Source organism: Trachemys scripta, chromosome 13 (assembly GCF_013100865.1).
Source record: "Trachemys scripta elegans isolate TJP31775 chromosome 13, CAS_Tse_1.0, whole genome shotgun sequence".
NCBI lineage: Eukaryota > Metazoa > Chordata > Testudines > Emydidae > Trachemys > Trachemys scripta.
Genome location: NC_048310.1, coordinates 39,705,896 through 39,723,530, shown reverse-complemented (window position 1 = coordinate 39,723,530; position 17,635 = coordinate 39,705,896). Strand labels below are relative to the sequence as shown.

Sequence of the window (17,635 nt, the reverse complement as noted above, 5' to 3'; positions counted from 1 at the left end):
GATGCATATGTCCAATTTATGGAAACTGAACTTTTATTAGCATAAAGTGGGATAATTCAGTTCTTGTCCCTGTAATCCCTCTTCAGGCATATCATATCATATCATATCATATCATAGATGTGTGTGTGTGTGTGTGCTGAAACAAGTGATATGCCTGAAGAGGGATTACAGGGACAATCACTGAATATATACTGTGTGTGTGTATATATATATATATACACACACACACACACACACAAAAACAAACAAACAGGTACCTATGTTTTGTCCTAGTGGCATAATTTAATTTACTGGAGTATTTCAGCATCAAGAAGTTTCCCCTATTTAAAAAAGGGTTCTAGTGGCACGATCCTGCTCCCATAAGATCAACCATGGGAGCACAAGTGGGCCATACATTAGCACGTACAAAGTACAGAGCCTAAGGTGCGTGCATCAGTGTTACTTTGCAAGCACACAACTGCAAGCACAATGCATATGACTTTCAAAATAGCACTCCAAGGAACCATTTTTCATATTCGTAACATTAGGACCTGGTGAATCGGGCTGAACCATGTAGGGATTTAAAGTTCTGGGTTTGATTTATAAAGCCCTACATAACATGGGCCCTTTCTACTTGAGAGACTGCCTTGGGAGCCTAAGTCACTTCGGCACGCTTGAAAATTTCCCCCCATACCAACATAGTTTTATTGCAAACATTAATGACTTTCAATAATTTCTAAGTCCTGTCAGAGGAAAATTGATTATTTCACAGGCCCATGTTGCTGGGGAACAGGATACAGATCATGGGGATTTTCATTTATTACACCATTCCATTTCCAAACATTACAAAAAAGGAATACAATGAAACCAAAACCTACCAACAAACGCAAGAAAAGAGATCAACTGTGTCCAAAGAGAGGACCAAACTCCTCAGCTCTCTTAGTGCACCAACACTGGCTAATACAAAGCTATTCCTAACCTTGCCATCTCAAGACAGGTTAAATGAAGGACCGCACTAGCACTAGGATGCTGTAAAAAATTTGCTCTGCATTTCTTTAAGAATCAACCTGCCAAGCATCTGACCCCTCCCAGCTGCGACATCTTCTTCTGCCCCAACAAGCCTCAAGATCACAGTAGCGAACGTTGGCATCACAGCACTCCCTACTAGCACAGCAATGTTATTTGTACACTCTCAGCAAAGGAATGGTCTAGGAGCCTAGATACTATGGTGAGATGCCAGTAGGTAGACACAGATGCTGTTAGGTATCATTATGGTACAGGGCTAAAGGAGGCAGCCAAACCAATATTAAAAGACACTTCTTTACAGCTGGCACTATAACATCCTAGGATGCGAGAAACACTGGGTTTGGGACATGTGTATGAGAGAGATAACGTGACAGTGGGAGAATGTATAGGCCCATTTATTTCTGCACAGAATCTTTCAGATAGGAAATACCATTAAACCCTTTGCAGCACACTGAGCGCCTTCTTAATGAAGAAAATCTAGAGCTCAGTTTGTCTGTGTCAAGCCGGCTCTCTGCCAGACACGCAGCACTTCCTCTCCCTGATTGACAACTGGAATGTAAGCAGGCAAATGTCTGCAGGGGGGGCATAGCTGTAAGGCCTAAAACCAGAGTTTTTAAAAATCATCTCCTTTTCCCCAGGCCAAAATGCGGAGAGGGAGAGATGAAGAATAGGTTTCCCTAATCTATTGCATTCCTACAGGTGTAACTGAACATCCGTGTATGTGTCTTCCCACTCATACATACAGATCCCGTATGAAAAAGGAGAAATAAACAGCAGCAATGTAATCCCAACTGCGGCCTATCAAATACCAGAATTCCACGCTGTCCCTAGCCAGTCTAAAACAGTGGTTCTCAAACTGTGGCATATGGACTACAATCAAGACATACACAGGTTGGTTAAAAAAACCCTCAGGCCTAAAGAATTATCGAACTTGAGTGTCTCCATTTTTCGGTGTCCAACCTGAGATACCTTAAAGTGGCCAGATTTTCAGAAAGTGCTGAGCATCCCTCCACTGGAAATCAGGCCTCTTTCCAGGGTCCCGTGTTGGGCCCCCAAAATCACTGATTGCTTTTGAAAGTTTAGGCGTTGGGATTTATAATTGGCTCAGTAAGTCAGAATATGTACAGTCATGCAGAAAGCCCTATGTTTGATTGTATGGTGCATAATCTATCAGCCCACAGGTGCTTAAGGGGTTCTCTGATAGGAGTTACAGTCCAGCGGTTCTCAAACTTTGTATTGGTGACCCCTTTCACGCAACAAGCCGCTGAATGTGACCCCCCTTAAATTAAAAACTTAACCAAATTTAAAATATTTAACACCATTATAAATGCTGGAGGCGAAGTGAGGTTGGGGGGAGGCTGACAGCTCTCGGCCCCCCACGTAATAACCTCGTGCCCCCTGAAGGGTCATGGCCCCCAGTTTGAGAACCCCTGAGTTGCACCTTAAATCCCTTAGGTGCTGAAGGATGAAAAGAGCCCTGAGAATAGGTTGGCAGATTACAGAACAACAGGCAAAAGGAATGTCCAGTCTGTTAAAGGATCCCTTCACCAAGGAATAGTGGGTGCTCTACTGCTATCACAGTAGGCTGGGTCCAGAGTAACTCCACTGAAATCAGAAAGGTTACTCTGGATTGACACCTGTTTTACTGACCCAAATCTAGCCCCTTCTGTGCATATTCTATGTTTAAAAAGCACTGATCCCTTTAAGGGTGGCGATGGTACCTTGTTCTCCTCAGGAGTGAAGAGGATGCGGAAGGTAGACGCCATGCCCGGTGCTACTTTGTGACCCACATCATTGGGACTGATAACTCTGAAGTAAGGAGAACTCTCCAGGATGACTTTCACCAACCGGGGAATCTGTAGGAGACATGTAAAATATAAGATTCTGCAATTCGCATGGAAGGGCAAAGAGAAAGAAATCATCCTAGTCATCAAATGGGGATATTGATCCTTAGCCACCTTTGTAAAGCACTTTGTGATCTAAAGATGGAAAGTGCTCCCTAAAGGTTAAGTGCAATTAGTTTATTATAGGAGAAATGGAGAGACATTAAACTTTCTGATGTGTTGAGTTTGAGCTGGCAGTGGGCCATTTATTCTATTCAATGTTGGCTCTTGCACTGCGCTCATCACCATAGTACCTAAGCACCTTCCAGTACCTATTGAGCATCTGGGGATAGGTGTGCATGAGCCTGCCCACATCTAAAGGCCCCTCCCCCAACCTAAGGAGAGGCGCTACCAGACCTAGATCTCAAACAATTCCAGGGGAGGGCAACAAATGATAAGATAGGGATGAGAGTGAGGGTCACAGGGTCAAAAGCAGGGAGCCAGAGGGGGACATCTTCCAGTAGTGCATTAAGCAACATGATTAACATTGTCACATGTTGTTTGTTCTCTCATCCTCTCCTGGGGGGGAGGGGGGAGTGTGTGCAGTGGAGTCTTTAACTTTGGTAGGGTTTTTCTGTTCCAAAGAAAGTTGCCACATAGTCGACTGCGCAAGCAAAAGGAAGTAGACAATCAAGGACTTCTCAGCATACATATAAGTAACTGGAGCTGTGAGAACAAAGGAGTTCATCTAGGGATGAGGAGCAGAGGGAGAAGGAAGGGAGCAAGACAGCCTTGGGAAGGCACTGACTGACATCAGAAGAGATGGAGGAAGAACCACCCAAGAGTTGACAAAGGAACAGCTGAAGAGAATGACAGGAGAAGAGTCACAAAAGCCCAAAGAGTGGGAAGCCAGAAGCAGAGAGTTACTGACTGTCCAAAGAAAGATTGTGGTTTCCCCTTGGGCATGCCAAGAAGGTTAACGGCATTTTGGGCTGTATAAGTAGGGACATTGCCAGCAGATCGAGGGACGTGATCATTCCCCTCTATTCGTCATTGGTGCAGCCTCATCTGGAGTATTGCGTCCAGTTCTGGTCCCCCCACTATAGAAAGGATGTGGACAAATTGGAGAGAGTCTAGCGGAGGGCAACAAAAATGATTAGGGGGCTGGAGCATATGATTTACGAGGAGAGGCTGAGGGAACTGGGATTATTTACTCTGCAGAAGAGAAGAATGAGGGGGGATTTGACAGCTGCTTTCAACTACCTGAAAGGGGGTTCCAAAGAGGATGTATTTAGACTGTTCTCAGTGGTACCAGATGACAGAACAAGGAGTAACGATCTCAAGTTGCAGTGGGGGAGGTTTAGGATGGATATTAGGGAAAAAATTTTCACTAGGAAGTGGTGGAATCTCCTTCCTTAGAGGTTTTTATGGTCAGGCTTGACAAAGCCCTGGCTGGGATGATTTAGTTGGGGATTGGTCGTGCTTTGAGCAGGAGGTGGGACTAGATGACCTCCTGAGGTCCCTTCCAACTCTGATATTCTATGATTCTATGATCTGTTAATTCTGTTCTTTAGGGAGAATGCTACCTTAGTGTGTTTCCTGCCTCAGACTATGTTACTGTCCTTGACTTGTATTCCAGTTTCATTATTAAAAACTGGCATGACTTCTTTCAGAAGATTCTGCTGGTTGGTAAGGTCATAACCAGATGGCAGTTAAAGCTCAGTGGAGCCAGATTCCCGAGTATCTTGTTAACACACAGGAATCCTTGCATGGCATTTTGCAATGAGAGCTGCTCTTCATGATACTGGAAGCAAATAGAAAACAAACAGAGGTACTGGTACTGGCGCAGCAAGCCTAAAGCATGAAATCTACCACTGAGAGAAACTCAAATGAAAAATTTTAACTGACAAGCTGGAAGAGCTTCACAAATATGCCACAAAATCCAATTCATGCTTAGGAACATAGGGATTTCCACATGTGATCAGACCAGTAACCAGTCACTGATGGTCATCATTACTGTAAATGCAGATGATCCTGAATCCTTCAATTACACTGGTCTACAATTTTTGAGAAGTCGTCTGCTTCAGAGATAAAATGTGCTATTTATTACGTATTTTGATGTGCTGAATTCAAATATGACAATTAAAACAACTGATTGGCTACTGTTTCTAAGATATTTAAGTTTTTACATTTTATGTCTATGTATATTGTGTAGATAGTAGAGTTTTAATCATAAATTGTAAACCTAGGTCTTTTCCTGTGTTTATGGTTGCTTTACATGATAATATTTCACCTGTCCTGTTTATGTAACACTTTAAAAATCAGCAAAAGGGTTATATAAATAAAATTTATTATGAAACAAAAGGCAAAAAACTATTATGTACATAGTTTAGTCCTATTCAGTGTCTACTCGGCGCTTCTTGGCTTGTCTCTTGTGTTCATTAAATGGAGCATCTCTTGTCACTGTCCAGCAATAGTCTGCAAGCATTGATGGGCTCCATTTGCCCTGATAGTGTTTCTCCATTGTTGCAATGTCCTGGTGAAATCGCTCGCCGTGCTCGTCGCTCACTGCTCCGCAGTTCGGTGGAAAAAAATCTAGATGAGAGTGCAAAAAATGTATCTTTAGTGACATGTTGCAACCAAGGCTTTTGTAGGCCTTGAGGAGGTTTTCCACCAACAACCTGGTGTTTTCTGCCTTGTTGTTTCCGAGAAAATTTATTGCCACTAACTGAAAGGCTTTCCATGCCGTCTTTTCCTTGCCACGCAGTGCATGGTCAAATGCATCATCTCGAAGAAGTTCACGAATCTGAGGACCAACAAAGACACCTTCCTTTATCTTAGCTTCACTTAACCTTGGAAATTTTCCACGGAGGTACTTGAAAGCTGCTTGTGTTTTGTCAATGGCTTTGACAAAGTTCTTCATCAGACCCAGCTTGATGTGTAAGGGTGGTAACAAAATCTTCCTTGATTCAACAAGTGGTGGATGCTGAACACTTTTCCTCCCAGGCTCCAATGACTGTCGGAGTGGCCAGTCTTTCTTGATGTAGTGGGAATCTCTTGCACGACTATCCCATTCGCAGAGAAAACAGCAGTACTTTGTGTATCCAGTCTGCAGACCAAGGAAGAGAGCAACAACCTTCAAATCACCACAAAGCTGCCACTGATGTTGGTCATAGTTTATGCACCTCAAAAGTTGTTTCATGTTGTCATAGGTTTCCTTTATATGGACTGCATGACCAACTGGAATTGATGGCAAAACATTGCCATTATGCAGTAAAACAGCTTTCAGACTCGTCTTTGATGAATCAATGAACAGTCTCCACTCAGCTGGATCGTGAACGATGTTGAGGGCTGCCATCACACCATCCATGTTGTTGCAGGCTACAAGATCACCTTCCATGAAGAAGAATGGGACAAGATCCTTTTGACGGTCACGGAACATGGAAACCCTAACATCACCTACCAGGAGATTCCACTGCTGTAGTCTGGAGCCCAACAGCTCTGCCTTACTCTTGGGTAGTTCCAAATCCCTGACAAGGTCATTCAGTTCACCTTGTGTTATGAGGTGTGGTTCAAAGGAGGAGGATGGGAGAAAATGTGGGTCCTGTGACATTAATGGTTCAGGACCAGAAGTTTCATCCTCTTCCTCTTCTACATCTGACTTAAGTGAGAATGATTCTGGTGCATCAGGAACCGGCACTCCTTCTCCGTGGGGCACTGGGCGTATAGCTGATGGAATGTTTGGATAATGCACAGTCCACTTTTTCTTCTTTGACACACCTTTCCCAACTGGAGGCACCATGCAGAAGTAACAATTGCTGGTATGATCTGTTGGCTTTCTCCAAATCATTGGCACTGCAAAAGGCATAGATTTCCTTTTCCTGATCAACCACTGGCGAAGATTTGTTGCACAAGTGTTGCAGCATATGTGTGGGGCCCACCTCTTGTCCTGATCTCCAATTTTGCAGACAAAATAAAGGTGATAGGCTTTCTTATCCATAGTGGTTATACTGCGCTTTTGTGATGCAAAAGTCACTTCACCACAAACATAGCAGAAGTTATCTGCACTGTTCACACAAGTACGAGGCATCTCTGCTCACTTTGGCTAAACAGAAGTGTGTCCCTTTGCAAAATCAAACACTGACAAATAAGAGAGCACGACACTGTATGATTTTTAGAGCTGATATAGGGCAATTTGTTCAGCAGAGTGATGTAAGCTTCGTTATGATTGCATCATCCATGACTTCTAGGAATAACATGATGCAATTCATATCGTGTATGACGCAATACCAGCTTCAGATTGCATCATTCATTGTTTTGCCTAAAAAGCAAGTACTGTCCAAACCCAGTCATAGATCCAGTCAAAGATGTATTTTAGTCATTTCTGGTTTAAATTGAGATCCCTTCCCTTTATAACTCACTTATCCTCCGCCATTCCCAAGTCAAGGATCGTATATACTGACCCAATAACATATCTTGAAAACTAGAGCCAATCAACAATTTTAAGCATCATTTTTGTTCTCAGTGACACAGAATTAGTAAAGTTTGACTACATTTATTTCAGAAGCATTTTGGCTGTAGGGCAGTGTTATACCTTGTAGAAGGCTAGCTGTAAATTGTGTACAAAAGTCCTGTGTAATCTATTCTCTAATAAAATAAATGGACAGAAGCATTTTCTGCAGAACAAACAATGAAAGCCTCTCTAAGCACTGCTCAGAAAGAGCCAGAGAAAAAGAAAGCAATTTTACAATGTATAAATCGCAGCAATAAAGATGGACTAAATAGTTCCACCTCTGTATTTAAAATATTAGAGAGGCCGCATTTGGAATACTCGATGCCTTTAACTTGATTTTCACAAAGCAGAGCAGAGTTATAATCACAAGTGCATTGTGTGCAGCTGTCAATTCAGAGATCTGAAAACTAGAGATAAAACATTCTAAACTAATCGCTAGAGTGTCTTGTTATATTTATACAATGAAAACTATTTACAAAAATAGTCAAATTAAAATGTAAGGGCATCTTTTGGGGGTTTATTAACAACATCCTTGTGGTATTAAAATACAGCAAAGATGCATGTGGAATCTTCAAGACTGTTAATGCTACAGTATGTGTCAGGGTCCCTGTTACACCAGTGCTGTCTCACTGAGGTCTCACTAGCTTCCAAAACAGATTCATTTTGGAACAGCAACAATTCCACACTTGTCTCATTCACACACAGTCTCTCCCTCCCTCCCATAACTATACCTCCCCAGCTGCAACTGCAGAAATATTTATGCAGACGTTCTTTTCCACTTAAAAAGAAGAGTTAACTCTTTGTCTGCTGGCTGGTATTTGGCAAAGATGAACATCATTTGCTGCCACATCTACATCACTCTGAAGCAGTGCTGTTGCAATGGTATGCCTGTCCTCCAAAGGACAACTGTAGGGGAATGCAGCAGAGAAGTGGTCGAAGAGGGGGACTGAGGCAGGGTTTGTTGGAGAAGTGTATACAGGTAGGGTCAACCCAAGTAAAAATTGGGATTATACTGTAGATCATACACAATCTCTCGAGGAAGCTCCTTCCCTTTTGTTTTGGGAATCCACGTTTCACGGCTCAGCCATATTTCCAATATTCCTCCACTACCAAAATGAATGTAGCCCTAAGCTCCTCACAGCATCTTTCTCCTCTCCTGGGACACTCTCTAGCACTAGTTTAGGGTTACCATATCTAACAAATAAAAAAAGAGGACCCTCCACGGGCCCTGGCCCCGCCCATTTCCCCGCCCCAGCCCCGGCCCAACTCCGCCCCTTCCCCGCCCTAACTCCACCCCCTCCTCCCTCCCACTGCCTCCATAACAGCAGAGCTTCTCGTTAGCCATTACTCTCGGGCAGGCTTCATTTCATCCTCTGATCTGTCGTATTTTACAATTAGAGCTGGAGAAGGATTTGTTCCTTTCCACTCTCTCCTATACACTTTTCCATCCTCTTTGCACCTGAAGGTTTATCACTAATATGCCTTTTCCTTACAGGACTGGATCTCTGATTACTTTTCACACTTTGTCAAACAAAACCCTGGGGCATCCTGGAACACTTTCTAATTCAGCTCACTTTCTCCCTCCTTCTCACTATCTTTTCCCATGGGATTCTTTCCGGCATACACCTCCTTCAAACAAGCTTATTCTCTGCTGAAATTTCAGGTCCTCGTTTTCTCCCTTTTCAGCCCTGATTATAAATCAATGGTTCAAAATTGCTGAGATCTTTCAACTGCCTCCCCCCTCCCACTCCTCTCAAGGAAATCTCAAAATGATCACAAAGTTATTTCAAGCAAAGGCAGACACTGTGTGAGCGCTCTGAAGGTAAAACAGAGCCACTCCTCTCAGAAAAGGCGTGGCACTGAGAGGGTTTCTGAAATCTGTTCATAAGCATGCAATTAAAAGGCATTCTGCTGCTGCCGGTAAGTCAGTCTGTTCCCATTTCTGATTTCAATGAGCAGTTCTGGACTGATTTCATTTTACCCCAGTGTATGTGAGAGGGGAATCAGTCCCTGTACTTGCTCTTAGTGATTGATAAGACATGTCAGTTCAATGCTGAGACTGCATATGTTACTAACTCACCTCTCAAAAGAGACTAACATTACAACCTGTGGGTCAGTTCTGGGCCCCGCGAGAGAGTCTGGGGAGCAGAGCGCATAGCAACCACACGCAATGGGGAGGCTTTGCAGCCACAAGCATGTCTGGGTATCCTGAGCTGGACCAGTCACAGGCTAAGCCCAGCCCTATTTCTATTGGCAATCAGGTGGTGGGGGAAGACATCAGGTAGGCAGTGCTATGCTGTTGTCCCAGAGGGAAGCAGACAGGTTCCTTCCCAGGTGAGTGACAGCCAGGGGGCGTGAACAGGCCACATGGCTCAAGAAACACAGCTCTGAAACAGGATTGTCAGTGGGGAGAGGAGAAGAGGCCATTGGGAGGAAGATCTCCCCGAAGGAAATCACAGGGTATGGGAGAATTTCCTCCAGCAACTCCCACCAACCCAGCCTCTCCTGTAACACAATACCTGGAACTCTCCCTTCCCCATACAGGAGAGGCAGCCCCAGGGTGGCACGGACTTCTGCCACATCACGGACTGACAGACAGAGTCAGGATTGAGACAGGGCTGCTATGGGCAGGGGAAGGGAGCTCCTCTGCCTAATTCCCCACCCCCAGCAGCTCCACATCATCCAGTAGGATCAGCTGACTTCGGAGTCATTCAGTGAGGTGCATTGCTGGCGCAGTGATTTGGCCCCGTACAAATCGGGAACACTTCAAAGGGGAGGGAGAGCCTATGTGAGCTGAGGCTGACTCATCTGTCCCCAGTTGAGTAATGATGCAGAGACAGAGGCTGGTAAACGGATTACATCAATGTGAAGAGATCATATTAATTACAGAGAGGGAATAAGCGCGAAGGAAATCACCTATTTTAAGACACAATCCAAGTGAACAATCCTGACATTAACAAGCAGGGATGAGGACACCAGGGCTGGGGCCCCACTGTGGCCATTCTTGAGTAAAATAGAAGACACCTGTCAACACGAAGCATTTGCAGACTAGGGGAAGATGAGCTGAGACACCCTAGGAGTCACCACACAGCAGCATGGTAACCTGCTGACCCCAGGGGGCCTCGTGGAACCTCAAAAAGAATGTTGGCATCTAAAGCACAAGGTTAAAAAAGGTCTTGACCAGAGCCAGGATGCTCTTGGTTCATGCCAATCCATCACTTAGTAGGCAGGCAGGGAACATGTGGTGGGTGTAGTCAGAGTACAGCTGATCAGTCAGGCATGCTGCACGCTAGCTGCGAGTAGCAGAGAAGCCCTGCTGGGAACGCTGCAAAGAGGAAATTACTGGCAGGAATTGAGCCTTCTGACCACATGGGCTCGTGCTGTTGTTCCCTGGCCATGGGAGGACAGAGAAGGCCACAGCATGTGCAAGGCTGAAGCCCGGAACACTCTGGCACCACCTTAGAAACATAGCTCTCCAAAGGAAGGAAATCACCAAAAGTGGTTCTTAATCGGGCTAACTACTTTGGAACAGACCCCTCCATGAGCAGGGACACAAAGGAGGAGCGAGCCAAGAACCCCTCCCAAGACTTCCATCTTCCCTGGGTTGAGACAAGGCTCCTCTGTGTGGTTCAAGCAGAGACTAAGCAGAGTCCATGGAATGAGAGGTGTATGGGTGAGTGTTATCAGCAAGCAGGAAACTCTTCTTTCAGTTCATCACATGGCAAGCCTAAGATGTCCTGCACTTCCTGTCAAGGCCCATGTCAACAAAGGGGACCAAAAAGGAGGACAAAATTAGCCTTGAAAAGGAAGAGGTGAGCTTTAAAAAGTCATAAAAATGGGCACTTGGCACATCAAAGGATAAGGGCCTACCTCAAGGAAGCAGGGAGCTGTTTACCACCACTTTATAAATGGTATTTTCTCACTGTGCGGGGCAGCTACAGCAAGGACAGGCCAAACCCAAACCCTAAGAACGGGTTCCCTTTGGATTTCAGGAGAAAAGGCAGTTCTGAGCCTATCCCCACACTGAACCTGCTCCTTTGGCTTGGGTTGTAGATCCAAATACCAGAAAGACACTCCTCTCCCAGTCCCGGGGCCTGTTCCAGTCCTGGTGTCAAAGGAACAGCCCCCAATGGAGACAATGAGCTTGCACCTCCTTTCACCAGAGCGACATTTGGACCCTGGTTCAGAACAATTCATGAAATTTTGGCACCATCAAACACAAACCTTGCCCTAACTCAGCTTTGGCCCCTTAACCCAGAGTAAACCTAATTTGGATCCTAATCCAAATACTATCCCCCTTAGGCAACACAGTCACAAAGCAGGTCACACAAATGAGAAAGATTAGACCTAGTTAGTCTGAAAGTTTGATTTTCAGGCTCACACCTTCACATGAAGCCTTTCAATGTCATCTGGCATTTATGCCTTCCAGTGCAGTAGTTAAACATCTAAGTACCCAGGATAGGGGTGCAAGATCCATTTGCATCAACAAATCAGAGTTTTAAGATGCAGAAAAATGTGTGTGCTACACACTGAAGCATCAGGCACTTAGGTGCACAAATTTAGCTGGTAGGTTACAGTCACTTTATAACTATAGCTATCAGAAGCATCTTATTGTATGTCGTGCTCCAACACTGAGCTGATAACACGGTGATCAGTGCAGTACACAACCTACAGAAATTAGACAACACCATAGACTGGTAAAGGTCCAAGTGATGGCTCTTACCTTGTCATTGTTCCTCAGAATCAGCGGGACTTCATAGATCTCACAAGGGGCATAGTTCTGAAATACCACCTCTGATGGGAAGGGCTGAAACAAGCTCTGCTCCAGGTCAACTGAAGAGAACTAAAGATGTAAAGAGACACTCAGTAAGTAGACACAGAAATGCTGGGAGGAATGGGGTCATGAATGCAAATTCTGCATTGCTCTTTAGCAGGATGCAAGCTAGACCATCTCTATAAGCAATTATATAAGGTTTGCAGTGGACACTCCCCAAAAGAGCTGTGGAACAACTGAGATCAATGAATTTACAGAGGACCCCAATGGAGATACTCTAGAGATGATTGTTGCCCATTGACTTTCTAGCCTGCATTCACCCGGATATAAAGACATCAGGGTCCAGATCCTCAGATATTTAAAATGCCTAACTTGCATAGGAGTAAGGCGTGGGAATTAGGCACCTAAATGCCTTTGGGGATCCCATGGAAGTTATGTGCCTAAATGCCTTTGAGGGTCTGGGAGGATCCTATGGGAGTAAGGTACTTAAATGCCTTTGAAGATCTGGCCCAGGAGACTAGAGGGCAGAGAGTTTTACTGTCAGTAAGGAAGGCAACCGAGAGAAGCAATGCAGCAGCTGTTCAGAATTCAACAAAAGACGACATATGATTTCACATTACCTTGGTGTCACTAGAGGATTTGAATGAGGACAGAACTTTGGTTACATAATCTTTTCTGGTGAGTTTTAAACCGGAGCAAGGAGTACTCAACTTTGTCCTTTCAAGCCTGTGTTCTTTCACGCTCTTCTTTGAGCATGTCTAGGAACGTGTACTGACACAAAGAGCAGGGGTTGTGGGGCAAAGCAGCACATATTAGGAGGAGATTCTTAGGCTAGCCCTAAATATTTTAATCTGTCTAGGCAGGTACCATCTCCACATTCTAATAAGGAGGCATCCTGCGCCAAGACCCTCCAGGGACATCTGAGTCTAGACCAGTAGTTTTCAACCTTTTTTCATTTGTGGACTCCTAAAAAATTTCAAATGGAGGTGCAGACCCCTGTGGAAATCTTAGACATGGTCTGCGGATCCACAGACTACAGGTTGAAAACCACTGGTCTAGACAGAGAAGGCTTGCGTGATGAAATCCTGGCCCCACTGAAGTCAATGGGAGTTTTGCCATTGACTGTAGTGGGGCCAGGTTTTCCTCCACAGGTGGGGGAGGATTGTCAATGTGTGCTGTCAACTATTTCTGGTCCCTGGAGTTTGGATATGTTCCAAGTTTCCTGTGCTATTTAGGATAGTTCTCAACCAATTTGTTACAGGTTTCGGCTGGGGATTTTCTGCTCTGTAGAACACTTCAGTAATGTATCCTCTTGGAATAGGTATTACATAGTGAGCAAGAAGCCAAGTTTAAATGTTTATCCTGCTGAGCATGCATCCAAGCTGTCAGAGGGGCATTCCCCTGTGCAACCTCCATGGTATCATGACCCTGAAGGTCTCCAACCTGGGTTCACCTCCCTGTCTTACCCAGCAGCTTGGTACTAAACAACCTACGGAGAGACCATGAAACCTGAACCTATATCAGGAAGGACTCCCCTAGGCCCTGACTGGAGAAACAATGGGACATCTGATTGGTCAGAGCTTCCTATTTAAACCCAAAGGAAGGCACTGGAAGTTATCTGCACAATTGGGCTCTACCTGGCTGCAGCCTGGAATGCTCACCCAGCCCTCTGTACTGTGACCTGCCTGATTCCCAGTATCCTCACCTTGGCCTAACGCCTGGTGAGAGAAATAGTGCCTGGCCCCATCCGAATTAGTTCATCTGGTTCCCCGTAACCTGAACACAATCCTTCATGTCAAGGGCTGAGAACCAGGCCCCAGTGGGGGGGAGAGGAAGGGATAATAGAAGCCAGCATCACCATACATAATTTGGACTTTCGGATAAAGCTATTTAGTATGCACAGGTCTAGAATGGGGCAGCACTTCCATCCTTCTTGGGGATGAGGAAGTAAGGGGAGTAGAAGCCTTCAGTCTCTATGGCGCCCGTTGCAAGAAGAGCTTCGGCCTCTTGTTGGAGAAGGCACTGATGGGGAGAGTCCCCTGGAGGTGTCTGGGTGGGGGTGGGGTGAGGGAAATGATAGAAATTTTATGGAGTGTCCATGATGGATTATTTCCAGGACCCCATGGTCCATGGTGATCTTGTCCCAGTTGTGGGTGAATAGGGCAAGACGGCCCCCACAGAAGATGTGTGGGGCCACGGATGGCAAGGGGGAGGGTTCGCAGCTCTCAACTGACACATCAGAAGCGTGCCTTGGGTTGCCGGTGGGTGAGAGTCGAGGAAATGGCTGTGGCTGAGGTCATGGGTCGCTGACGCTGGGACTGGTGGTGCTGGCGTGGGGGTTCCTGGTGCCGCTGCTAGTACAGCGGGTAGGGTACATATGGCCGGGGGTGGAATTCTTGGAGCTGCTGTTTGTGCTGACGGCTGGAGTATAGATCCCCAGCGTAGCCCTCGAGTCCTTTAACAAGTGATGGTGCTCGTCAGTCTTAGCATAGAACAACTTGTCCTCATAAAAGGGGAGATCCTCTGTGGTCATTTGTACCTCTCGAGGGAAACCAGAGGACTGTACCCAGGACTCGCAGTGCATGAGGACGCCTTTGGCAAGTGAGCACGAGGATGTGTCAGATGCATTGACCACCATTTGGAGGCTGACTTCATCTACAAGGGTGCCCTTCACCCACCAGCGCCTGCAATTGCTGCTGCTGGTCTTGGGGTAGATTGTCCTTGAACTCTGCAAGTGTAGGTGTTAAAATTGTATTTCACCAGCAGAGCCTGATAGTTGGCAATGTGAAATTATGACACCGCAGAGGAGTACTGGAGGCAGTTGGGAGCAAGAGTCAAGACGGGGAAGCCTGGGTGTAAGTGCAGCAGTGTCAGCACACAACATGTCACCTGACCTGGCACGGCTCGGGGAGGAAATGCTGCCCTCGATGGGGACTTGCTTCTATACCGATGAGAGTGCTTTCTGCTCTCATGCCTCGGCCTGTCCACAACTGCCAGGTCCTGTCCATGGGAAGTGCTGGAAGGCGCACTCACCACCGGTGATGGACACTGTGCCACCAGTTCCAATGCTAGAGAGCATGGGGAAATGCATGATGCACATGTGAGGCAACAGTCGCTGCTATGAAAACCTTCCAGCTCTGGCGCACGGCACACACGTGCACCCATGATTGGAATACATATAGAGACCATCACTCAAAGAAGAAGAAATGAAAATCCAGACAAACTCCATTCATTTCAACTGAATTCTCTGCATTCATACTGGTGGAAACAAGATCAGAATCTGGCCCTCTGACCGCAAAGGACATGGAGCCTGAGACCCCTCTGACTTACAGCAGTGTATACTAGGAGTAGCTCCATTGAAATCAGTGATTTCAGGACAGTCAGGCCCAGTGTGTGCAGGATTTAAACAAGTTGAATCCCATGTAGTGCATCACTGTAAACATCACATCAAATAGAAAGAAAAAGGGAGCTGGAAGGAAGGGCAGGGAATGCTACCTTTTGATGGGAGGTTTCACTCATGTCTAAAAGCTCAATAATCCGAGGTGGCCGCATCTCATGAGTACTAGCCAGCTTCTGCTCCGTAGTAAGAGACATCTCCTTTAGGAAGGCAGATGGAGTTAGCTGCAATTCAAAACAACAGGACCCAGAGCTATATAAATGGCTTTTCTTGTTACAGTGCCGCTGATAAATAATTTGTGTTCTCAGCCGTTAGGGCAGTCCTGGAACTCCACTAAGTTCCCTGCTGAAATATTTAAAACTGGTAAATTAATTATACCGAGCGGAATATACATGCGCTACCTGAGAGATTCTGCCCTGTTTGTCTCTCTGTCAGCCATGATTGGAAATTACATCTGGCTGAGGAATTTGATTTGTTGGGGGCGGGGGGGTGTTCCTTTAACTTTGCTGGCTCAAGCACGTGACTTGAAAGGAAAACAGCCTGTAAAATCCCATGGCTACAATTTTACACAATACTCACGCAAAGGCCCATGTAGGGACAACTTCTCTGAGGGAATTGTCAAGGCAAAGCATAAAAGAAATGGAGCGACAAGGTTCAAGGAAAGAGGAATGGCCCAAGTTTAGATCATCTAATTTTAACCAGCAGTTGTCTGATCTTGCTTTGTCCTTATAGCTTTCTTGATGGAGCTCTAAAGAGCTGTTTACATGGTATGAGCTAGCATTGGACTGAATCCTGCTCACCTTATCTCAAACAGCAAACCCCATTCACTAAACATGTGGGTAAAAGGGGCTGGGTTTGACCCCTGACTCTACAAGCCCTTTATAACATGATTAGTCCTCACTTCACGTGACATGAAGTCAGTGGCCCAGTGGATCCCTGCACTGGACCTGAGGTTGGCACAGGGTTCATGAGAGGGCAAGCTGGCATGATGTCATTTCTGTGTTCCTCTATTCTGGACTTGGTTCAACACAGATTGCAGGAGCCTGAAGACTACCCAAACTTATGCCCAGCTGCAAAAGGCACTTAGGGGCTACTACATCAGCCAGGAATAGCTGGAGTGCAGTGACACTCAGGCCAGACTCCCTTCTCTCCCAGATCATCCTTGACATTCCCCAAGGGCTAGTGCAGGGATAGGTGTAGGGCCATTATGGTGTCTTGGTGCCAGCTGGAGAAACCCCTACACCAGGCAAATTCCCCAGGGCTGCTGGATCTTACAGCAGGGTGGGATGAGTTGAGCCTAACAGGAATAGTCTCATAAGCTATGGCTTGCATAGCAAGTTCCTACTGCACCAATCACCGGAATCACTCCACTAGTTAAGGACCTGCTTCCAGTTTAAACTCTGAGGAGATGGCTGGCTGTTGTGCTGGGGTTCTCCTTTACTGCAAGGTCTGTGGGGAGGGCTGATGAGAATCCTCCCACTCCTTTCCTCTTACCCACCCCTTCCTCATCCATTGATCCTGGATCCCATAGAAGTGGCTTCCTGAAGTCAGAAGACAAAACAAAAGGGGGGATTATCTCCTCCACCTCTTTGTGGGAAAGGTGGGGGGCGGGAACTGGCACTATGGGGTCCCTCCCCACCGCTGATGTTGATCGGATATTCTAGCCATGTGTTAGGTACTTACAGTAACAGCCTTTTCTTCCTCTCTGACAAGTTTAGGATTACGAGGTGCCACAACTTTGCTCTGGAATCCTTCAGGCATCTTGGAGGGCCCTAAGGATTGATGAACCTTGCTGGATGGCATCCTCACATCATTTCTTAGCTCATCTGGAATAAGCAACAGTGCGATTTTTAAAAGCCAAAAAAATCCTTGGAATTAAAAGTCCTCAGCAACACCAGGTACGAGGCCCAATTTTCACCTGCTGCATGGCCAGAGTGTAGACTCCACGGACTCAGAATGGGCAATTTACAATCACTTTGCTCAAGAGCAAATGATGATACAAGGTGCAAGGCTGCAGATACCCTGGGAGACCCATGGGAGCGTTCTAGTTTACAGGGCTTTAATTTTTAAACCTCTACTGCTAGATTCTCCTCTCACACTGGAACAAGTCAGAACAACACCCC

At 45.8% G+C, this 17,635-nt stretch overlaps 1 protein-coding gene across 1 annotated transcript in view; it reads right to left on the bottom strand.

The window, feature by feature from the left end:
- The window catches only part of HYDIN (HYDIN axonemal central pair apparatus protein), a 372,923-nt gene extending 355,590 nt beyond the window's left edge, over positions 1-17,333 (bottom strand). The window contains exons 1-4 of the mRNA XM_034788808.1: positions 17,196-17,333; positions 15,611-15,736; positions 12,065-12,184; positions 2,727-2,861 (exon numbers count right to left, since the gene is read on the bottom strand). Coding sequence (XP_034644699.1) covers positions 2,727-2,861; positions 12,065-12,184; positions 15,611-15,736; positions 17,196-17,315 — 501 coding nt within the window. The 5' untranslated portion in view covers positions 17,316-17,333. The remainder of the gene's footprint in view (positions 1-2,726; positions 2,862-12,064; positions 12,185-15,610; positions 15,737-17,195) is intronic.
- Between the last annotated feature and the right edge of the window lie 302 nt (positions 17,334-17,635).